This window comes from Eleginops maclovinus, chromosome 16 (genome assembly GCF_036324505.1).
Source record: "Eleginops maclovinus isolate JMC-PN-2008 ecotype Puerto Natales chromosome 16, JC_Emac_rtc_rv5, whole genome shotgun sequence".
Classification (NCBI taxonomy): domain Eukaryota; kingdom Metazoa; phylum Chordata; class Actinopteri; order Perciformes; family Eleginopidae; genus Eleginops; species Eleginops maclovinus.
The window spans coordinates 11,474,220-11,499,837 of record NC_086364.1 but is presented as its reverse complement, the minus strand read 5'-3'; the positions used below and the strand labels follow the sequence as shown (position 1 = coordinate 11,499,837).

Sequence of the window (25,618 nt, the reverse complement as noted above, 5' to 3'; positions counted from 1 at the left end):
ATTGTTACTCAAAGGGCTCTGATATTGTTTACCTAGTAGTTATATCTTGTATATATTTAGACTAAGTGAAGCTAAAAAGCATGAGATAATTTCCCTGAACTTGAAATAGATTGTCTCACCATTGTCTTAATGATATTTAAATGAACATAACATTGTGTTGATTTATTACTGAATCACTGTCCTTGTCAGGTTTAGCCTGTTAGCATGTTTCCCTATCCAAGTTATTTCCCTAAATCATACTTCCTCAACACTTGCTCATCCAATGCAAAACCCCAGAGCTAAAAATAGAAACTACAGAGGTAATCAGCATGCCCTACTGTCAGATCAGTACAATGCACCAGGTCTAACCTGTAGTCGTAACATCGGTGCACTGTTCAACAACAGCATCTAGTCCCCCGTGGCACTTCAGCTCAGCACAGCGCTCAGCAAAAGGCTTCAGAGCTCATCAAACTCAAATCCTCCCACAGAAACAACGCTCCATATCAATTTAACCCAAATTCTGGGGAGGGCAACAAGCTGTGGGCTCAAGCAGCTTTTAAATTCGGGCATCACTAAGCAGGAACGCTTTCAACAGCCTAAGAACAGTTCTTTTGAGGGAAGGTTTATGCCCAAAGCTTCCCCCAGTTGCAAAATGCTTTTTACATTTTTTGTTTAGTTCTGACTGAGCTACATAGCTAAATTAAACAGACAGAATGTTTTGCGAACATTTATATGTGTGTGTTTGACTGTGTATGCGTAGGCACCCTTTCACTTTGCAACTCTGAGGCTTTCTGCTTCTCTGAAGCATATACTGTGTGTCTCGCTGCTTTGAACTTCAACACACACATAGCCCGCAGTTGCCAAGCAATTACAGAAAGCCTGCTCTCAGGGAGTACCTTTTGGAAAACCAGACAATGTTTTCACTTTTTTTTCCATTTTGTTTTTTGTTTGGTCAGAGAATGACATAATAAAATATGAATGAGAAATCTGGTCGGTGCCTCTGAGCTCCATGTCTGTGAGGTCCAGGTGGTGAGCTAAAGACAATTCCTCTCCTGACCGTGATACCCAGCTGGGACGCTGAGGGCCAGATGGTCTGCTCACAACAGGTAATCACAGCCTGCATGCTGATACACTGACAACCACACAAATGGGTTACCAGAACTACCCAGAGCATTTGGGATGCTGTGATAATATACCCTCCCCTGGCCGTCTCTGGGGCCCTTTCTATCAAGCCTGGCACGGGTGGAACGGTGCTGTGTCTTTTGTAAATAAATCCACATTCACAAATTCCCCTGTAGCTGTACCCATTACAGGCCATGAACGCATATATAATGTCAAATGTTGTTTCACAAAACTTTCTGTTTGTGAAGTGAATATCATTTAGTTCTCCATGAAAGCAATTTATAGTAAAAGGTCAGATGGGGCCCAGCTCCTGTATTAAAACACTGTTCCCCTGCAGAGGCAAGCTACTTTAATAATCCTACTCCTTGAGCTTTCCACCTGCATGAATTCATTGAATTAATTATTTTGAAAGGTTTTGGTTATTATTTATAGTCTTGAAAGAAAATGTTTAAAACTGTATACGTGGCATTGTAAGTGTTTTCTTAAAAAGGTTGGAGTGTCTTTGCGCAGCGCTTTCAAGTTGATGATGATGGGAAAACAAAAGTTTCTTAAGAGTCACGAAGGTATCAGCATGCAGGTAGTGCAGATGAAGTGATTGTATAATGTGAATATTATATAAATGTGTACTGTAGGCCTACATGCAGATGGAAGATGACAAGAACTGTTATACTAAAGTATCACCCAAAGCTATTGCATTCATCTTTAATAATGCAATGGAATTTTATTATCATTATGGATAATAATCAGATACACTATATTAGCAATAAGAGCTAATGCCCTGCTGTCAGCTTACTTTAAATAAATCCCTCCAGTACAAACAACTCTATATTGCACACACCTCCCCCAGTCTCTAACTTGCTCCCCCTCCCTCTCTGCCTCTTTCAGCTCACTGAACTGAGTGAAATGTCTTTCCGACTAAATGATTTTTTTTTTGCACGGTGGGAACGTTGCCATAGAGACAGCAGCCCCCCCCCCTCCCTGCACCCCATCCCTCCTTCCACTTTTCTCTCTCAACAGTCTACAAGCATTAAAGCTGTGCTAACTGGTGCGTTGTCACGTGTGTATGTGCACGTGTGTGTCTCACTCTTCCTGAACCGTCAACACTGTCAGTGTGCTGCAGGTGGCCCATGATGAGTGTGTCTATATACAGAACTATCCTCCTCTACATCCTGTCTCCACTTCTACACATACACAGACACTGCATGCAGCTTCCACTCTCCTGTCCAGGTTTTCCCATTAACGTCCTCCTCCTCCACTCTCCCGCTCTTCATCCTCCTTCATCTGTTTAATCCTCTACTACTCCTCCTTCCCTTCCATTCCCCGCTCAGTCTTCCTCCTCTGCTGAAGCGCTGGAGTTGCAGATTGCTACTGCTGTGCTTTTTCGCATTACCAAGAGATAATAACCACATGACAAATAACATTTAAAAATAAAAAGGGGGACAAATAGTAGTAGGGAGGCCAGATGGAGCTAAGCACACAGGGCAGGCAGCCGTGCTCCATTTTGCATTTAGGCAAAATGCGGCCATTATAAAGAATTCATGACAAAGTGGCTGAATAATTACACACGACTTAATGCACAGTAGAAAGTCAAAGAGCTTAGTGATATAAAAAAAAAAAGTTGGGTCCAGGCTGCTTCTGTCCAGGTAGAGTGTCCTACCTCCCATGCCTGAGTCAAATATAGACTGTACATCGGAAATGCCCAGGGCCTAGCATATTATATATATAGCACACTGCCTGGGATGTGTGACAGTAGCTTCACCCCCTCTCCTGCCTCTCAACCAAATGGATTAAAAGAACTCAGAAACACGAAGCTGGATGATACATATCCTTTATTTCCATTATCATTGCTTCCGCCACACTGTTACTTACACATTCACCGATATCCTGCAACCTGGTACAGCTGTCCCGACTGAAACAATCGCCTTGACTGAACCCCCTCACTCAAATTCTCAGCTTTAACCAATAAAAAAGTAAACCTCTTGAATAAATTATATATAAAAAAACAATTTAAAAATAAAAAGAATACCAATTCGAGATAAATACAGCATAAACAATGTTATTTCATCATCGTTGTTTTTGACCACAGAGATAAACAATTGCCAAGTCTCCATTAAGTCGTCATTAGTAGTATTAGTATCAAGTTCATTGTCAGATTTTGCTTAAAGCATTACTTATATAATTTTTCATTGCATCAAGTTGACATCATTCATGTTAATATAAGCATGCAAACATGTTTCCCCATTACCATTCAGAACTGCACTAACACGAGAAGACAGCGAGAGAGAATAGAGAGGACGGAAGGAGGGTGTCATAGACAGACAGACAGAAAGAAAGAAAGAAAGAAAGAGGGCAAGATGGAGAGATGAGAGATAGCAGTGGAAACTGGAAGGTTGGGCTGGTGAAACATTTGAGCGAGAAGAGGACAAGTAAGTGGGAGCGGGAGGAAAGGTAAGGATTGCTGGAGGAGAGAATGAGTAATCAGACAGTAATCAGACAGACAGAAACAGAAAGAGAGGGGGGTGGTGGAGAGAGGGAGGAAGAGAAGGAGGGAATGTGCTTGTTCCACTATGGGTTTTGTAATCCATCACCAGGCAGTAACACAAGGGCTAAATAGGCTAGACACAAGCACAGAGAGAGAGAGAGAGAGAGAGAGAGAGAGAGAGAGAGAGAGAGAGAGAGAGAGAGAGGCTGGGAAAGAGAGAATTATGGGGCTTCGAGACCAATGGATCAATACCATATCTACTTATACAAGCTGGTCGATAATCCCCCAGCTGACATACCACGCAGAATACTTGCAGGTTTGATGTAGGGTGTGTCATCTCCTGTATACCCGATCAAGCACTACGGTGAGTCTCACAGCACTTGCATGGACCAAAGGTAAAGAGGGAGAATCTAAGTCCCTACCCTGAAACACGCAAACACCTCTGTAAAAGTGTGTGTGTGGGATAGAATGAGAGAGAAATGGCAACAATAGCAATACAAGTAGCTGTAGTGAGGTGTTGTACTGTTGTTTTGCTGAGGTTACAGTAGTAGTCGTAGTAGCAGTGACAGACATGGCTTTATAAGTCTGTATCGGTTTACACAGGAAGTGCAAAATCCCTGGCGCTTGTTCTCTCACAACACCTCCTCCCTGTTGTCTTTCTCTAAGGGGATCTACAGTACTTTTGTCATGATCTGTAGGCCATAACAAATGAGCCTTGGATGCGTAGTTTCTTTTGCTTTCATTTTTTTTCCTTCTCGTAAATTTAATCAAAACACACCCAACAATTCAATTTTCAATCAGTGTGCAATTAGTTTTTTTCCCTCGAACATACAGTACACAATTTACTGAAATAAGTACACGATCAACACAGTTACTTACATCAGGCAAAGGGTTAGAGAGGAGAGGGGTTGAATGATTGGCAGCTGATTTCAGAGACAACATAGACAATACAAACTAATGTCTATGAAAGACAGTGTTTCCCCACCTATTTCAATGAGGCACATATAGTAGACACCCACACACACACACACACACACACACACACACACACACACACACACACACACACACACACACACACACACACACACACACACACACACACACACACACACACACACACAAAATGGCTCCTTGTAAAGACACGGGACAGAAGACACGTTTGGCTCCAAGACAAGCGTTTAAGTCTTGGGAGCCGGGATTTGGGGAGTGAGGGAGGCAAAGACAGAAAAAAGACGAGGGAGGGGGCGAGCAAAGAGACGTGTCACACACAAGGTCACAGTGACACACAGGCATACACAATCACACAGACGCGCACAAATACAAAACAAACACACCCACAAACACAGAAACACACACTAATAAAAGCAACACGGACGTGTGTGTCCTTCTAAAGTCTTGTAAGGGGCATGATGGGGACTTGAAGATAGTCATTTATTTAGTTGAAGCTTGACGATGACTCCTTGAGAGAAGAAAAGAAAAAAGTCCGGGAATGATAGAAAAATAAAATAGAGTGGCGCTATCCTTCCTCGTGGGAAACATCCTCTAGCGAGTGGACTCCAAACAGATGCTGGTCCAATCCTAAACGTAGATTTCGCTCAACCTGTGTAGTCCTACATTCGGAAAAGTCTGCCAGTTTGGCCAGAAAGCAGAGGACGATCATATAGTCCATGTCTATTGGAAGCTCACACCACAGCATCATCAGTGGATAGTAAAAATAGCATGAACAAACTCCTTTTCTGATGGTTATGTGTGTACCGTATCAAACAGACAACAGAGCAAAAATAATGATAGAAATGTTGACATTGATGAGCACCATAATGATGGTGACAAAAAGCACAAAGAAGAGGGACACATTTCAAGGTTGCGTAACATGCTAAAACCAATGAGTCAGTCCTCATTTTTCCCTCCTCTGACATCAATAAAGACCACTGGACGCTTTGTCGTCTTTCCTCTGGGGAAAATAAGCGAATTAAGTCTTAAAGAATAGGACTTGGAGCCTGGAGAAGGCATCCAAAAGGGCTGGGAGAATCCACCTCAAATGTTTCATCCTGCTAAGTACTATGTGAGATTTTTTTCCCATACAGTACGGCATATACTGTACACAAATATTGCAAAGAAAAATATCGACATAGTGATTTTCTTCTTTTATAGTCTGTACAAGGTCATGAACCTTTGGTCCTGGTTGAAATGTCCATTCTAGGATGGCTTTCTTTTTTTTTCTTTTTTACTTTTCAAAAAAGAAAAGTTTGTCACATCACACTCTTCCTAGATGAAATACTACACTAATCTGAAGCACACATGAACTACGCACATACTACAAACTCTGTGTGTATCTGTGTGTGTATGTGTGTGTATGAGTTACATGTTTTTTGTTCCCTTACTAGATCCCAAATGTACACCTGAAATCATTCCTACTGTACAATTTAGTGTTAGCATGTGTTTGTTAATGTGAATTCTGATGCTCAAGGTGTAGCTTGGGATGGATGTTGTCTTTTTTTCTCCCGGCTTGGTAAAGAGAGCACAGGACTTGAAGAATTCATTAACAGGAGCATAACAGCACTAGCAGTAGGACACTAGCAATGTCTCCGCGTCTCTCTTTCTTTGATGGAGAGAATTATTCACAGATGAGAGGAAAGAAAGGAAAGTCTGGAGAGACGATAATGACCTAAGGAAAGGGGATAAGGGAGAAGAGAGCGATTAAGCAAGAGAGAGACAGAAGGGGGCGAGAGAATATATAAACAGTATGCAGTACTGTACGTTTGGAAGGAGGAGGGGGAGATGCATTACATAACCCATAACATCTAGATTATACAGATGCTTCTGCCTTGGAGCTTCTACATCTGACAGCACCACAGCCTCCACTTTATCACACACTCACAGCTAGGTCATGCCTTTAAAGACTCAACCACTTTTTCTGTGTAAATCCGTCTCGAGAGCATCTGCTGCACAGTACGTGTATGTACTTTAAGATTTTAACACAGCGAGTCCTGTCCAATTTACAAGCAGAAATCAAGGAGGCATTGGATTTTAAGTATAATAGTGATGCATATTCCAATACCAATAGCCTAGAAAATAATAATACAGACTGCGTGACAGAATGGTGATAAGACGCTTAAAAATCAATGTCAGATCTAAAACAGGAGATGCTCACAGTTTTAATCGGAGTGAGGACTGTCCACCACGATGTTCGGCTTAGGGGAGGATGCTGTTGCAGTCTTCGACACAAATGTACCAATTGCTTTTTCCTGCAGGGAAATAGAGCTTTTGCTTGCGTTAATTATTAATGGGAAAAATAAACACTTTTTATACATTCAGTTGAAATAAATACAATTTTAATATGATGTTATATTTAATGTTGCTGTAATGCTTTGTAGTGGACTGCCACTACTATTTTTGCAACTGTACTTAGTGTTGGAAAGAAGGGAAGTATACTTTCTCACGTCCTGTACCTTAAGGAATAGTTCGACTTTTTGGGAAATTTGCATGTTCAACTTCTTGCCAGAAGTAAGATTATAAGATTAATACCACTGTCAACTCTGTACGGTAAATATGAAGCTACCGCCTGCAGCCAGTTGGCTTAGCTTAGCACAGAGACAGGAATAACAATGAGGGTAAACAGCTACATCCCAGTTCCATTCAAAGATAACAAAATTCCCTTCTGAAGAACCTTTGAATGTGAAAGAATAACCATTTTATATTTTGGTTGATTTATCCATCCAATCAAAGTGTACAAAATAGATCCTTTTCATGTTTTCATTGGGAATGTCAAACACCAGCACTTGTATGTGGGGTTCATTGTGCTCTTCTTAATGTTGTGCATTTTCAAATTACTCTACAATGTTTCAGAGATATAATGTAGTTCTAACTCCATTACACCTATTATGAGTCATTTCTTTCTTTCGATTAATGTTTCGCATTCAAAATATGTTAAACTATTATTAATTTCTATAGATCAATAACAAAGCCAGATGAAATTGAAATTCATTCCGATTATTTCATTTGGAAATTTCACATAGTTCAAATATTTTGAGACTTTTACTTGTTTGAATAATTGAACATTTTGGAACTTTCTTTAGAAAAAAACAACTGAATAATTATGTTACCGCTGCTGCTTTAATGTTAGTCTGCCATCATACCATTATCACAACTACTATCGCTATTCTAGTGTTACCATACTGCAGGTACCACTACTTCTAATTAATATGATAATCATCATATAATAAAATCAAAGTGTTTTTTCAGATCAAACCAAAGGACTGAACATATGTGGTATGAGATCATGAGACACAAACACACACACACACACACACACACACACACACACACACACACACACACACACACACACACACACACACACACACACACACACACACACACACACACACACACACACACACACACACACATTACCTCCACAAGCTGATGCCAGTGCTCTATTGGTTTGCGTGGATTGGCCAGCATTGCTGTCCAGTGCTCCCTTCCCGGTCCTTCGGCCTCGCTGCCGACACGACACATCCCTATAACCTCGTTATGACCAATACTAACATGAAGCAAGGGATGGAAGCGAGGAGAAGAGACAGAGAGACAGAGAGGGAGGGGAAAGGGTGATGACAGGGATATAATAAAGCACAGGGAGAAAGGGCTTTTAAGACAGGCAGAGTCTAATCTATCAACCCTAAGTTCTAGAAAAATAGTACAGTGGCTGTGGAGGGATATTGAACAGCAGCTCACAAATACATACAGGTTTGCATAAAAGCTTGATGAGAACGGGGAAGCAGGCACGAGCACAAACATATAAAAGCACACACCTATGGAGATGCCAAATGAAGGGCAGTATACATAATAGAAAGGCAAGCATCTATTCACAAAGACATCAACCAACCAAATGTTCAGCGTCAGACAGACTAACGCTGGCAGGGTTACACTTCTTCCTTTTTTCATTAGCATAAATCATGCTTATTCATGAGGTGCCCGACTATGTAAAACAGGGAACGTCCACCAGGAGGCTGACTCATGAGAGGGCTCGCATCGTGTTCAACACAGCCGCTTCACCATCAAAATGTTACGACCCAAAAGCAACAGCAAACACCACACTGCCAGCGCAAACACACATTCAATAAGCAGCACACTTCACAGTAATGATCAGTTTCATGTTGAAGCACCCCAAACATGCTGCAATGTAATAACACTTGCTCACCAGTCATAGTCCATCACGGCAATGATGATGGAAACACTTTCTATATTTTCATTGGGAATGTCAAACACCAGCGCCTCATTGTATGTGGGGTTCAGTGTGTTCTTCTTAATGGAAGTCTTCCTCTTTTTTAGCCTTCGCCCGTCACAGATCAAAGAGGCCTTCACATATGGATCTGAACGATAGAGAAAGAGGGATGAAGACAAGAACGATGAAAGTGACAGGGAAAAAGAGAGGTCGAAAGCAAGTTGTGAGGGGAAAAAAGTAATGAAGAGAAGGAAAGGGAATGAGAAACAGCAAGCAAGAGAGAGGGGAAAAAACGACCGTGAGGAAAAAAAAAATAAGTGGGGAATCCTCAAAATGTTGTATTATGCTCACAGGTATCCTGCTTTAACACATAAAAGGCATGAAAATCAAGTCACCTTGGCAAAGCTGGATTAAAAACACAAAGGGAGAAAAGCAGCAGAGGTTGAATCATTTCCATTATCCATTCAACATGTGCAGCTCGGAGACAGCAGCCAGGGAAAACACGCACGCCCACGACTCCATCTTTAAACTGCATTTATGTATCTTTAAGGCACTGCAATTACCCTGGGATAACTGTGGCAATAATTACGGCATGCGGTCATTGTCATTTGATTATTTAATCTGAGAGTGCATATGCAATCTAAAGGTCTTTAGGTGAAGAAAAACTCAAGAATAAAAGTGTTTGCTCTTGTCAAATCAATATTATCATTAGCGATCACATTTCTTGACACCAGTTTCACAGATAAAACTGTTGATGTTTTTGTCTATTTCTGCACACATACTGTAACTAGGGCAAAACCTGCAGCTAATTCTGCTTGCAACAAAATACATTTTGGTTGGCAAAATGGTTAACTATTTGTTGTGTTAGTAGATTCTAAACTAAAAGCTTCAGGTAATGTATTAATAAGATTCAAACTCTACTTGGAAATTATTTACAGAGGTGTCTTGAAAATGCTTTATCTTCTTGTACTAAAGTAAGTCGTAAATACAAATGTGTTTGGTTGAACATTTTTTACGTGTGTGTGTGTGTGTGTGTGTGTGTGTGTGTGTGTGTGTGTGTGTGTGTGTGTGTGTGTGTGTGTGTGTGTGTGTGTGTGTGTGCGCATTTTTAATCTTAATCCTTTACCTGAGAAGCCAGTCAGGTCCATGGCTTTGAGGTTGGTGGCCTTGATGACTGTAGCAGTGAGCCTGCCTGCAGTGGGCAGGTAACACAGCGAGAAATTAAGCTCCCCGAGATCAGCTTTCTCCTGTAGGTCACCACACACACACACACACACACACACACACACACACACACACACACACACACACACACACACACACACACACACACACACACACACACACACACACACACACACACACACACACACACACACACACACAGGGATCAGAAACTGAGACAGCACAAAGTGATCAAACACACACACACTTGGCATCAGAGACAGAGTCAGATAGGAATAACATCAACAGACAGATATCCTTTGGTGTGCTATGATTGTCTGTTGCCAGAAAAGAGCACATCTGTGACTGAGGGCGTTGACAGCAGGAATCCTAATGCGGACAGGCAGAGTGTTTAAGCAGAGGGGAAGTGCCGTCACTGTAAATGAATCATATGCCAATCTGTGTATGTCCCAGAGTGGACGAAAGTGTTAAGTAAGTAGAGATGGCGATTCCTCAGGCTTTTTATATCCCCCCCCGCCCCCCACCACTGATGTTCTCGCTGCCTGTGGTCTCAGTGGCACCGCAGTAATGACATCAATGGTATTCAGGTCACACTGTGGCATGATGACTCCTTAGTGGCTTTGAGCCTCACTAATCAATACTTCCCCGGGTGAAACACTGAAATGCGCTAAGAGGCTGATGCTTTAAACTTATTTAATAAATGAAACCTTCATGCCAAAAAACTGTAAGACTTTGTTCTGTCTAATTTGCTAATAGCTTTCTATGAATATTTTATATACGTCTACTTGGACGCAGTACTGTGCGATAAAAAAGTTTGGATATGGCCAGCGGTGCCTTTCCAGTAATCCATCTGGACTCTCCTGAGCTGTGTTATTACATTACCAGACTCCGAATGAATATATACTGCAGACAATTTCCAGTCTACACTATTCCTGCGCATTCTCTCTATAGAGTACATTACCGTCAGACAACAGACAATAATGCATTCATAACGCAACATGCTTCTTTAAGTCATATAAAAGCAAAGATATATACTGTACCCTTGAATTGATCGGCACGACAATATTTTATTTCTTAAAGCTTTTATCTGAACTTTTGTTACTAACATTCTTATTCAAGTTCTGCAATGTAAAATAAAAAAATCCTCTCAAGGTTTCTCAATTGCCCGTCTGAATTAATTTTTCTTGCGACTGACAAAATATATAACGTATACAACCTCTATACGTGAATAAAGCAAATACTTTAAACTGTGTTTTCTATATATATTTTTTTAAACATCAGATAGATTGTTTTTCTAAATAAAGTATAACAATACTTAAAATGACGTGGTACTAAGATTATTAGATACAGTAATTAGTGGTGGTTTCATTTCAAAGGTATTCATTCAACTGCTGATCAATGCAGAATCAAACTGTGACCTTTTCTTTCACTATGGCCATGATATCATGAAGAGAACAAACTGTATGACACATAGCAACAGACATCTTGTAAGCATGCCATATAGTATATGTGTAAGTTGAATATAACATACTCTGTTCAGCTGGTAATATACTGTAGGGCACACAGCAGTACATCCACATATTTGTTTTGTAATATACTCATATGTTCACAAATCTTATTGTGTTCCTATTAATCATTTGGCTTTCTATTAAAATATATTGGAACATTGTATCTCTTATTTATTAGTGTTTTTCTCTTTCTTTTTAGGTGTAATTCAAATTTAATTTACAACCATGAATCCATATATTTGTACTTCTACAGTTGAAACCAGAGTTTAGCCGGATATCGCTACAAGGCTCATTCAAATTAGAATCTAATGTAATGTAAAATCTCCCCCAAAGGAAAGTTATTGTTTTGCTTTGGATGCAGAGCATTGTTCTTACCGCGGTGCCCTCCACAATGTCCCTCCAGACTGGTTTGTCCCCGCTGCCCTCACTGAAGTCCAGCAGGTTGTCCACCACTACCTGGCCAATCAGGTCGTGTCTGGAGAAGCGGTCGAAGTCGTACACAGAGAAGTGCAGCTTCCTGGAATGTAGCTCATTCAGTGGAACGCCAAACTGAAAAGTCTCATTGAACACCGGGTTTAAGGTCTTTCTGTGGACCTGCGAGAGACAGACAAAGACAGAATTTACAGTAACTCTTTACATCAAAACTACAAATTACAATCATTGTTTTGTACCTACCAATATGTAGGTCAAACGGAATTCGCACAAGGAATGATAGGCCGACATGTTTTTTACCTTGTAACAACACTACAATTACAGCAGAAAAGGGGTTAACATGGGACATGCACTGAAATAAGGGTTGCTCTTATTAGCGCGGCCAGTAATGGCCATTACCACTGATGAATTAATCGTGTATAATTTTATTAAAAAACTTGGATAACATATCATTAATTTGTTAAATGTATTATTGTTCAATTTCAGTATCCTTACACCAAACATTGTCCAATTAAAGGTTTGTGAGTCAATTAAAATATCAACACCGTTTCTCAGCTTTCTTAATTTCCTTGTTACCTCAGACCTCCTGTCTTCTTTGCTTAAACGGACATACTTGTCTCTGTATAAATACACAGTATCTTATTATCTGCTTGATATGGTACATTTTCACAAGGTGTGACATGATGTCTAGCACACAGCAGAGTTTGTCTTCTGGCATTTACCTGTGACTTGAATAAGTATCAATGCAAAACTCTCATATTTAGAAAATAATCTTATTCTAGGGGGCTCAGAACTTATGGTAAATACATTTTTTCTGAAAGCAATAATGGACAAACTACTCATATTCGTTTAATACCATCTTGGGTACTGAGCTCCCATCACTGTGGTGTTTTATTGGACTGAATCTTTTCCTTAGAAAACATAAAAGGCATCAATTTCTATGAATCTAAAGCGTTCTTATCCTCACATAGGAGAGTTGTTGTGAATGTAAAAGCTTTGATTAACAGCCTGTAGGATGAATCGTAACGTGCTGAAAGCAGCAAAACAGACATTATTGCATGGAAATGTCATTTTAAATTAATCTGCCTTTCCAAAGAAACAAGACATTTCAGTGCAAAGAATATTCCAGAGGGGATTGGTTTGCCATACCAAAATGACCTCCAGCAACATAATTAACCTTTACCACACTGGCTGACCTCGTTGCTCAGCCAGTAGGATGAAAGTGAATTTGTTCCTTTTTTGTGGGATGGATAATCCCGTCAAACCTACTGAAATTATATAAAAGACCTAAAACCAAATTTAAAACTCAATATTTGGTTTCCCAAAACGTACAACATAGCCAGATTTCTTCCTCTTAGATGTTTACAACATATTTCATATTGGTAACTGTGTTTATTTCAATTTCAATTCTATTTTGAAGGTTTAATGTGTCTCTTGTCTTTTCTATCCGTCACATCAATTACAAGTGAAAAAGAAACGGATTGTTTAAACCGGAGGACTAAGTTGAATGGAAATCAAATGATGCAATATTTGATGATAATCATGTTTGAAACACATTGCAGAAACATTTACAGTACATGTGTATTCAATCTCATTCAATCATCAACAGGTTTTTTTTTTTTTACTATTTGCTGATTTACTGGTTGGATTTATTTGCAACGAAAGCCTTTGATATAAATGCTGCCATGCAATAAAGCTGGTGATAATTTAAATGACAAACACTCGATTTTCCAAATCTAAGTTTTGTTCCTGCATGACTGGGTCTGTCACTCCGGCTTATTAGCACTTGATGATTACTTGTTAGCTTTGTAATAAACACGCAGCTGATGGAGATGCTGTGCCTTTAGAAACCGGAAACACAAAGCTTTAACAGCTACAGAAAAGATGTCTATTTCTCTTTTGAAATTAGCTGGAGGGATAAAAGCAAGGCAAAATATGAGTGGTCTGAAAATTCCACATGATTGAAATTAAACAATAATCCACACTCTGAACAAAAGCAGAGCATTGTTATGCAAATGACTGAAGCATTCACTCTTTTCAACGACTGAATCGGCTTTTGTAACATACAGGAGACAGTCGCACAAAGGGGGAAAACCAAAAGGGAGACATTTCAAATGGGTACAGCTTCATTGTGACTGAAAGCCTACTTTTCAGTCTTTCCTGGATCTACTGTCAATTCCGCATGTTTTTTAACTTTATCTTCAGAATGTTTCTCTGTTTTACCCATACGCTGTACAAAAGCACTTGATATAAAATCGAGAACTAAAACTTGTTCACATTTGTGAGGGTACAAAGCTTGTGACTTTTGATCTTCCCTACAGAGAATGCATTAGAAGACAGGATGATATTTAAGGGCAACGGGTACATACCCTGGTACAGAACGTCCCGAAATGTACTCAAATATTGACTCTAGGGCCCTCAGATACCAGAATAACACACAGGAGTTGAGTAGCGGTGCCTTGTAATAGTCTGAGTCACATTATCTTGAATACATTTAGCTCCAGATTAGATTATATTACATTAGTGTAGCTTTAATGATTCCCCGTAAGGAGGCTAGGTTATCAGAGCAGCAAGAAACAGGCGGAGAGAAAACAACGAGTCAGACCTGATGATGTTTAAATGTTGAGGAAATGATCTCTTTGTTTGTTTACACTAAGCATACAAATGAGTGTGGTGGATGTGGGATTCACCTTGGTCTGGTATTTCTTCTTCCTGTCTGGCAGTAGGTAGATCTTTACATATGGGTCAGAGAAGCCATTGGCATCCTTTGCTGGCAGGTCCAGAGCTTTCAGGATCTTCACCACCAACTGCTCCGTACTGAGACACAACACAGAAAACTCCATTAAACTTTCACATTCTCATAAAAAAGGCAGGGGTCGCACACATTTACACAAATAATCTATGAGACCCAGACAGGATCAACCCACACACACAAACACACACCTTTATTCACACATAATGGTGTGAGAGGTTTTCATGTTTCTGAAGTAAGGAAAAACCGAAATAGCATGTAAGAGAGTTTGTGTGTCTCCCGTCCTGCAGCTGTATAATGTTGCAGCTATTGAAGTAAGCACAGTAACCACAGATGTACAACTAGTGATCGAGAGGCGAGGCTCATTAAAAATCCTTAACACAGTAGCCTTTATTCTACACTCACTATGGTCCATGCTAGTACTGGGCCTTCACTTAACCTCTTACTATCACAGTATTATTCATTTTGTTGTTCTCTATTAGGTTCCATAAAGGATAAAAACTGCTTATTTCACTTTGTTTTAACACAATGTTTTTTTTCTATTTTACTTATGTTTGTTGTAATTTTTGTTATCATGATTTATGCATAGATGTTCCTTTTTCACTTTTATATATGTATACTGGATTCCCCTGTGGACGAAATGTACCATGGAAATAAACTTGCTAGACTTTAATAAGTGCTGGTTCTATAGAGTAGCCGTTCCTACACTGAGGGTGAGATCAACCTTAGCGGTCAGATAATTACTGAGCTAGAAAATGATACAAAAAATACTGCTACACATAGTTATGTTTTATTTTTGTCAAATACAAATATAACAGAAATAATCTATAACCTGTCAAAATAGGTGACAAGTAGAAGTGGCTTTATGTTAAAAAAGTTATGTATACATACTGTATATTAAAGATAATTGATTTACACAGTAGTTAACCCTTAAAACTAGTTATAAATTACAAATGAGATGAATTTATTGAAGAACAGGAACTGGTATTAGCAGATTGTTTTGCATTTAGCTTAATTTATGACTCAAACAATGAATCAATCATTAACATTTGCTGCAGATTATTGATTGCCAACCAAATTGTCAAATATTTTTAAAAAATGTGTCAGCTCTACAGTTAATGGTAAGTCAAACAAATCTGCCGTGTTTGTTTATACTAATAATGGGATATTTTCTGAATGAGGGAGAAAATAATATGAATGTTTACCTTGAACGCTTTGTACAAAATGTTCATGGATATTTTGCATTAAAATGTTGAAAGTTAGCACATTTAGACAATCAGCAGCATCGCTCCAAAAATTAAATAATTGGTTCTCTAATCAACACACCAAATCAGATACTCTCACACAACAACTCTCACACAAATGAACATGTAAGCAATATTTCTGTATTTCTCTGTCACAAACATGCAAGAATAAATCACACTTGTAAGCTCACACAATACACATGTCTTTACATTCGAATGCTCCATCCAGAGTCATGGCTGCGTCTCTCGTTTATTATGTATTTAATTACCAGATGAAGATGAGGACAGCCTTTGAGGAGGCTTTTAATCAGACCTCATTAGGCTGTGTCTCCCCTTGTTAACCAGTGTGTCAGCACTTCATTAGCTGCTTAAGGAGAGCAGCGTGAACTTTGAGGCTGAGGAATGATCAGCAGGGCAAACGCCAGCAGTGACCCCAGCAGTTATAACGTCTTATGTCTGTGTGTACCAATCACAAGTAAGACATGCTTGTTGACGATACAACCGTGGCCCATCTGGACACGTGTTTACCTCTGAATCACATCCAATTAAGGCAATCGGATAAACAGGCCCAGTCTGCAATCACATCAAATCAGGGAGATGATGCACAGGGCAAGTTGGTGGAGGAAATTACATTTACAGCTCAGCCAGATAAATATTTTAATGAGGAAAAACCTGCAATACTATCTATTTAACAATGTTTTTCCAGTATTATTTTTGGAAACGTGTTGGTGGCAGACACACCGTGATTAGCCAGTGCGGTTCACAGTATTGCTCAAATGAACAATAATTGGAAACGACAGGAACACCCCTCATAATTCTCCCTGCATCGGTTGTTTGTTACAGAAACACGGTCACAAATTCAAATGTCTTTTTACAGAACGAGATGTGAGCTTGGAACCCAAATTAAGGTTTTTACACGTCCCATGAAGCGAGCTGCAGAGAATACTCCTATTACTGCTCGAGGTAAATTCACGACCTTATTCCTGGCAGACAATGCCTGAAGGCTAGCTGTTATTCCCACAGTGGAAATGTGTCAGCTTTTAATGGGATTGTCAATAAAAATGCCTTTCCCAGAGGATCTGAAAGAGATTGACATTGTTATTCTGACTGTTACACTCCAAACAGCTGGGTCTCACACATTAACATACCAACCTTATCACAGTTCCAGTGTGTGTGTATATACAGACATGCCCACACACTAAATATCTAACCTTTCTTCGCTACCCCCTCTCTTCTGCTTCTCTAACTGAAACAATTTGCCTACTATGTAATGACAGGCAACTACAGCCAAATAATAAATGATCTTGTGACTACATAAATGGGGAAAAAGGGACACATAAATAATTTTCATCATTAACCTCCCTGTCCATCCAATTTCCTTGCTAATTCTCTATATCTGTAACTCAAGTTATAACACAGTCTGGTGTTATTATTTGTTGACAGGGGCTGCTGTTTAAAGTGGCGTGCTATATATAATTCATGACTGAAACGGCCTCTCGCTCCTTTTCTTTTCTGACCATCAGCACTTTCGCTTGTTGCAATGTTTCTACATGTCGGGGCAGGCAGAAATGGGGGACTGCCAGCTGGGCTGCAGACAGACCGAGCAAGTGAGCTACACACTCCTCCCAACAACCCACAGCCATCTAGAATTGCAGTACAGCTCCATATTCATACACTGTCTCCCAGGCCTCACAGCATCCACCAATTACATACTCAGACCCAAATTCTCTAGCATTCAAAGAAGGACCCTCAAAGGAGCAAACTAAATAGAATTAAAGTCTGTGCCGCACAGCACATAAAGACACAGAGACTGCTTTGTCACTTACATTTAATAGCACTATTTTTATTGTTTTAATGTTATTATTTTAGTCTGACTATCATAAACAAGGGCTTGGCACATTTAAAGTTGTGTGTCTACTGAAAAGAACAAGCACAGCAAAATATATTTTCCAAAGAAGCACCCTCTCTCTGTTCTGTACCATGAAGACAATTTGGCAAACCAGTGTCTATTTGCAGCTCTCTTAGTGTTTGAAGAACTGAACACCCACCGCTATGATCAAAGTGGTGCAAAAACAGGCGCAACAGACTTTTTTAAGGATTACATTTCCCAGACTGTGCCTGGCTAACACAAGCATACAAAGAATGCAGAATTGATGTTTTTTTTTTTTTTTCTACCTATTGAGGGAGCGCCATGGATAGAATGTTGTTCAGTCATTTTACTACTTTGGTCCAGATGGGAATATATATAAAGAAAAACCAAGAACAGCTACAGGTATACTTGTAACATATCTTGTTTGCCAAGGAATGTTTGAATAACGTTGTACTTTGTTAAATGATAAAGAAACATGGAGAAGAAGGCCATTATAAAAAAAAAAAGTGTTTTGCAATACTTTGATCAAAGAAGAAGGTTTTCCTGTTTTCAAGACAACAAATTGGGCTCCTCACGGACACTAGTGCAGCATCTTCAGGCTAACCTGGTTGTGATGTAACCTTAATGTTTAGGTTTTAATATAATTGTCCATGTTAAAAGCCTACATGTTTTACACAAGAGGACATTGACAGAGCTTACTTGAATGCGTAGCGCAGGAGGAAGCTAATCTTGCCGCAGTTGTCGCCCGGTTTGCCATCGCCCTGGTCGCCCTTAGGCCTGTAGAGCTCCGGTTTGATCTGCCCAATGCTGGTTACCTGCTCTTTCTCCTCGCCATGGAAATCAGGACTGGAGAGCTGGTGAGTCATGGGCTTGGGCCTAAACCGACACAAAAGAGGATGAATATTAAGTGAAGAGTACAGCGCACACATACTCACTAAAAAATCTGCTTTGAAATAGTATGATTTTTACACATTCATAGAAGTGTTATGAAATCAAGTGTAGTTGTGTGATGATGATGATTCTGGAGTACAAACCACAAAAAAATGTATCAGTTAGAAATGGTGAATGTTCTACCAGAGTCATTTCTTTGTTCGTAGAAATTATACCTGTATCTGTTAGTAAATATCTGTTAATATCACAATACATTTTTTGAAAAAGACAGATGTTTTTTTTTTTAAAGCAAACCCTTTAAAAGTCTTCATTTCAAGGAAGCAAGACTTAAGCTGACATTGTAAAACCAATATAGTATTTTTCAGTTTATTCACAAATCAGCTTTTAAGCAGGTACTATTTTCCTTCTGTTGATTTTGAATCATTTGTTTTTTAATTGATTTTAGGAGTTGCAAATACTACTGTTACAAATGCACAACATGCACACACTCTTTTGTTAGGTGCAATGTGTAAGGGGAGAGTTTTTAGTTTACAATAGGCTAATATTAACAGAATGTGAACAACACACAGTTCTGACACAATTTCAGACTCTGTAAGGTGTTGCAGAGATATCTTTTAAAATTAGCATGCTTATCAGCTAGCCCTAGACATCCTGTCTTGTCATAACACTTGTACCTAAAGAAGTAACAGTGAGTCATGGTAAAGTTCAGTCTGCCCTCAGTCCAGAGTGAGAGAAAAAAACGATTACAACTGCTGTGAGTCAATCAGGTGGACGGTAAAGCCCCCGGTAAAGTTACGCAAAGATGGCTGTTACTCTTGGCAAATGACCTTTATCACAATCCTAACGACCTGCTCTTGGCAAGATATCACAATTTACGGTCAGATAATAAGTGATATCAAAAGAAGCCACACAAGGGTAAACATTAGCATGGCCCTCCACCGTTGGAGACAGCTCCTGGCAAGTGAAGGGATGAGGTCCGTTTCATTAAGGTAAACATAACTAATGACAAACCAAACCGTACCGGAAAAAACGTAACAAAAGACCTCGATTTGGTTCTGATGTTGCTGTTTTGTATGGTCTTTCTAGGGCTACAACTGAGCTGGGCAAACTATACTACAAACTATAGGCCTGACAAACATTGAGATTGTAAGATGGCAGAATCATGTGGCCAGATATTACACATTGCACCTTTTAACCCAGACATACGGCCAGAATACTCTGTACTGACCGGGAGGTGACCTGCTGCTGGGAATGGGCGTTCGGCAGGTCTTTATGGGGCTGGGCTCCAACCTCTGAGTTAGGGACGTCTGGAGACGTCTGACTCAGCTTCAGAGTTCCTGCAGAGTGAGAAATGGACAAACAAGACTCGATGACTCACTTGTCTCTTTTGTTAGTGCCTTAGACATTACAGTGGTTTAGAGCAATGTCTTTTTTTCGAATGCAGGGTCGGCATTATCGATCGCATTGATTGTCTTGCATTGATTTAACTGAGAGTTTTTCAACAGCGGACAGAAGAGAAAGAATTATCAGACGTTTACAGCAGCAGAACATGATCCAGCATTAATTGGAATAATAAACAGATATGAAAGAAAGCACGTCAAACTGCAATTTTAGAAGCCAGAAAACATTTGACAATTACTGAATAATGATACTGATTAATCAGTCTGTGAAAATTGCTCCACCATTACACCTTTTTCTGGAAGGGTCTCATAAAGCTACAAATCAGTATGTTTATGTGTAATCGTGTAAAGGCTGCAACTAATGCTTGTTTAAATTTCAAGAGTTTGTCTTCTAAACATCAGGACAAAGTGAAAAACACATGTAATAGAAAAAGTATGAATTCATTTCATTATAAGAAAAGTAAAAAAATAATTATCTGTCAATCAATGAATTGATCAACCAAATACTTGTTGCAGCTTAAGTTTTGTTTCATTGTATATGATGATCACCTCAAAATACTATGTCTGATGTGAAAGGGTTGCTGCAAGAAGTGAAAAAAACACATCATCAGTTCCAGCAAGTTTGGAGCTTATTGTTTTAGTTTCAAGGCACATTTACTGTTAGGTTCAATTTCACTGCACACATGAACGTTGTGGTCAGTGGTGTCAGGCAGCTGTTTTCTGCAACAAACTCTGATAAAACTAGCTGGAAAAGAAAGTCCATCATGACTCAAGTGGCATGATTTTTTTCTGAAACAACTTTGTGATAAACTGTTAGCAATGGGAACCTTAAAGCTGATTAGATCACTGCACATTATTTTGTAAATAATAAACAAAAAAAACCTTGAATGAAAATATGTTTGTCAGTGAAACTTCACCTTTAAGTCACAGTCTATCTCTTTCTAAATGAGTTTCTTCAATAACCCACTTGTAACAAGAGTCTAGGCAAGTAACATGAAAAAGTAATATTCCTTAAATGTAGCACTACTATGAGAAAAGTCATTTATTTATACAATTATGGCCATTCCTAACACTGTTGCCACACATTTAAATTTGTTTTACTGTATGCAGGTAAATGTATTAAATTCAGTAACCTGTGAGTGTATTAAAATAAAAAGTTATTGAGCATGGAATTACATTACTCAGTCTGAATTGGATTAAAAGTGTCTCCCTCTCACCTGCATTGTTGGGGTAGGAATCCATGTCCAGATAGGACGGCTCCTGGGTCTCCTGTGGCCCTCCAACCACACCGCCAACCTCCCCCCTCTCCACTCCCACCAGGTCAGAGAAATGTGGGTGGTGCTGACCCTGCTGGCCCAAGGAGGGGTAGAGCGAGGATGAGGAGTGGCCCTCCTTCCTCTGCAGCAGGGGGGGTAAGAGTGACGAGCCCCCTGGGCCTCCAAGGCTTCCAACACCTGCACTTCCGGGCAACAACCCCGATGTCAGGCTCAGGCCTCCGCCCTCCTTGTCCCTCCATGGCAGCCAGCAAAGCTTCCAGGAGACGAAGAGCGAAACGGAGAGGAGGACGATGCCACAGAATGTCACGATGACCGACAGCAGGCTGACAGAGATCTCTACAGAGGATTAAAGGAAGATACAGTATAAGGAAAAATTAGAGGAACGGGAGATAAAAAATACAAAAGAAAACCATGTCTTCATTCTTAAAGTCTGTATTAAAAAAAGAAAAAACAACAAATTTCATAAAGTGTGTAAAGAATGTAGTTTACTGTAGACTACTACACAGCAGTGCTTTAAGCAAAATCTAACAACAGCATACAAATTCGCTCACACCAACAATGTATGATTATATTTAGCATTCATAATGTTTACTATCTTTACCAGGTTAGCGTAACTGCATCTGAACACATGCACATTGGTTTTAGACGAAAATAGCTGATGGTATTCCTAATAGCTTACAGGTCATCAACCAGAATATCATTTTTACTGAAATTGACATTTTGATGATGATGATGCTCTGAACCTTCGCACATGAATGATTAAGTGAAGCAAATGTGTTCCCAATATTATATGATAAAGTCACAGTCGTAGTATTGCTAATCCAGTGTTTGTCTTTAGAAGAATAAACAAATCATTATACAGCATCTGCAATCTACTTGGCTCCGTGATTCCAGCCAAACTTGGAATAAACTAAAAGTAAGACTGTCCTGCTGAACAGATTTGCTAATCAATGTTAGCTACCTTTGACAGTCAGCCTAGCTGAAGGGAGAGGAATTGGCTCTGGAGAAGTTATGTTCACGAAGCTCAATCAATGGTTTGACTCTTATTACACGGATATTTATAACTTGTATATTTTTGGTTTTAGAACACCAATAATCTAACTAATATACACTGGTAAAGGTGGTGTAGTGGTAAGGTGGTGTTCAAATGCAAGACATGTTTTTTTCTCTTTCCGAGTATGTGTCCCTACTTTAAAACATAATTGGGTGCCAGTGGTGTCTCAATTAAAAGCAAGGGCATCACTAAAGTTACATCCTGAGAGAGGCATGAATGGCAATCCATTTAATATTTGTTGAGAAATTTCACTCAAAACCACAAATGTGAACCTAATGGTCCTTCTGAGCAAAGACATAGGCGATCAGTTAAGTCTGCAGGATTCTTTAACTAGGGTTAATAAATGTCTGTAAACACTTTAATCACAATCCATCCAACAGTTATAGAAATGTTTCACTCTGGACCAAATTGCTGGACTTGCAGATTATCATACACTGCTATCCATAGATTCATGCCAGCTAGCATGACAAATCAACAGTAAGCCACTGCATGATGAAGAGCCCATACACTGCCTTCACACATCAGCATCATAACAAGGTCTCAAAAATCACAAATCACGAAGCTAGAAAAGGATCCCGCTGTAGGCGTAAATTGATGCAAACATCCCCTGAAGCTCATATCCAGCGTTAGAATCCAGAGCTCAAAATGGGGGCAAACGTTGGCGGAGTGGATATTCTTAGGAGAGGAGAGGAGAATAGATGGATGTGGGAGAAGGGGGGCAAACAATTAGAAAAAAAAGTAGCAGCACCAACAATGATATCTCTATGCGATGTCATCGTGCATTTCCACATGGTGATGAGCTCTTTAATCTGTGACGGCTCAAGGATTGTGTTAGAGGGATGGATAGGATCAGGGTTGGGGGTGTGGGGGGAGGACGGATATGGGGCAGTAGAAGATGTGTGTGTTGCGAAGGGTGGAGAATGACTCATCCGAATGAAAAAGTGTACCGAATAAAAAGAAAACCGCAGTTTCAGCACCAGACAGCCGGATAGTTCCAGCAACCGCCTCTGTTAAAGAGAGCAGAAATTAAAGAGAGTCCATGTCAGCTCCAGAGCTCGGGAACTTGGTTCTGTTTATGGTTTTGAAGTGCACAACAGCACATGTCGGAGCCTATGATACGTAAATTCAACAATTCATAAATTTGTAAATACCCTATAAATATGTTTTGAATATTTATAAATACATAGACTAAATATACAATGAATATTTATAATTATGCTGAGCCATTTGATGTTTTTTATAAATGTGTTGGGTCTGATGACTGTCTTGACAAAAGGACCAATCAGACCCCACAATGAAATATAGGCCCAGAGCCACATGAATATTCATAGGTTGTAAGTCGACCAATGGACTAATTACGATACAGTGTGCCGATTGCGCAAACAGCAAGCTTCCCCACCTTGCAATTTACCTAGAATATGTGCGTCTTGCCAGAGAAGGGCCACCACTAACAATCCTTCCTGTCTGCAGGCAGACGAATCATAACCTTATGTAAAACAGCATTGTCTTACGCCAGAGGAAAATCTTTCCAGAACCTCCGACCAGATCCAGAATAATACTTTTCCTTTTCTTTAACCCCTTTTCCTTCAATTTACTTCAATTCAGAGTGTCTTAAGTGGCATGATAAAGACATGAAGTATTACATCACACAAAAGCAAGTGACATCTATAACAGGATGACAAGACTGAGTGGAAACAAGACAACAGCAGCCCATCCTACAGCCCTGGGGCACATCTTCTGGAATTTGGTTTGCCTTCTGTCACCACCAACCCTGCCTCTCTTTCTTTTTCCCTCTCTCCTCTTCATAATCCCCTCAAAAAAAACCTTATTCCTCGTTGTCATTTACTTTCCCATGGTGTCTGCTTCTGCACGCTTAGACTTTATTCCTCTACTCAGTGGCTGTCTCTTTGTTCGTCATTCCTACCTCCTCTTTGCGTCTCCTTCCTCGCTCACTCTTTAGTGAATTATTCATCAGTCTGAGTATGTCATTAATCAGCATTTGTTCAAAAGATATGATTGTGGGGCTCCGAAGGTGGGGGAAGGGCGAAAAGACATCGATCTGTTGCAGTGGTGAACAAGACGGGTTGGGAATTGAGGGACAAGGGGTGAAGAGAAGCAGTAAAAGGGACAAATAAAATCAGGGCAAGAAAGAGGCGGGAGGATGTATATAAGGAGACGGGTAAAGTGAGGGAACGGAGGAGAGGAAAAGAGGACAAAGGAAGGTAGGATGAGGTGGGAACAAATAAAAAGGACAGTAGTGATTAAGGGGAATGGGATAAAAGGAAAAATGATCGAAACCACAGAATGGCCGGCATGGCCGGTAGAAGCTGGGAGAGGGGGTGAAAACAGATTGTTGCACATGTTGAAACAGACATATCAGCTGACTGGGTTTATTCCCTCCTTTTTGCTGCCTCCAAGGAGGGTGAAGAAGGGAGGAGGGTTGATAAAGTCGATACAACTACCACGTGAAAGGGATGAAACCAAAGAGGCAATGGTAGAGAGAAGAGAGAAAGTCCAGGAAAAGAGCGATAGAGGAAAACAACCTGACAAAGATTTAGAGCAAAACCTAAAAAGGGGAGGGGTTTGAGGATAAGAAAGGTTAATGTATTGATCTGGAGGGGGAAAAACAAAGCGAGGAGGCAGAGGAGTAGGTTGTGTGTGGTTGGCAGATCAGGGTGCGCTGATAAGACACGGCTGTGATCAAACGTGCGAGAGGAATGTCGGGGGCCAAACCGATCTACCCCATTTGTCTCTCTTTAGGGCAGTCGCTGTACCTTCACAAGCCCTGATCTTGTCAAAGATCCATCGCTTATCCACAAAGCATAAAAAGAGAGTGAGCGGGCGGGTAGGTGGGTGGCTAAGAGGCCTCTGAAGTGCAATGTGAAAAGGGGCTGAGATTCCCTGTCAATCAGTGACTGATGCAAGCCCACTGGGAGTCGTACATTGCTCCACATCAAACACATTTCTGCTGCTTACACAAGCCATTCGCTGACAGCTTTCGGCGTCGCCGTCCTCTGAGGTTTCGGAGACTTCCGTCAGCAAACACTAAGAAATCACAGCTGGTAGGCAAGGGGGCCAACGCCTAAAACCATGCTGTGACATTTCTTCACAGAGCCATCCAAATCTCCAGAGGCAACATGCAGCCAATCCAGGCTAATCTACGCTGAGCCACAGATATCCACGCTAATCTGCATA

General features: G+C 40.2%; 1 protein-coding gene across 1 annotated transcript in view; it reads right to left on the bottom strand.

Annotated features, from left to right (window-relative positions):
- Positions 1-2,934: 2,934 nt before the first annotated feature.
- The window catches only part of syt3 (synaptotagmin III), a 31,699-nt gene continuing 9,015 nt past the window's right edge, over positions 2,935-25,618 (bottom strand). Inside the window, exons 4-13 of the mRNA XM_063903143.1 lie at positions 21,310-21,705; positions 19,921-20,029; positions 18,501-18,677; positions 14,626-14,752; positions 11,879-12,097; positions 9,937-10,057; positions 8,787-8,958; positions 8,000-8,129; positions 6,738-6,831; positions 2,935-6,251 (exon numbers count right to left, since the gene is read on the bottom strand). Coding sequence (XP_063759213.1) covers positions 6,742-6,831; positions 8,000-8,129; positions 8,787-8,958; positions 9,937-10,057; positions 11,879-12,097; positions 14,626-14,752; positions 18,501-18,677; positions 19,921-20,029; positions 21,310-21,705 — 1,541 coding nt within the window. The 3' untranslated portion in view covers positions 2,935-6,251; positions 6,738-6,741. The remainder of the gene's footprint in view (positions 6,252-6,737; positions 6,832-7,999; positions 8,130-8,786; positions 8,959-9,936; positions 10,058-11,878; positions 12,098-14,625; positions 14,753-18,500; positions 18,678-19,920; positions 20,030-21,309; positions 21,706-25,618) is intronic.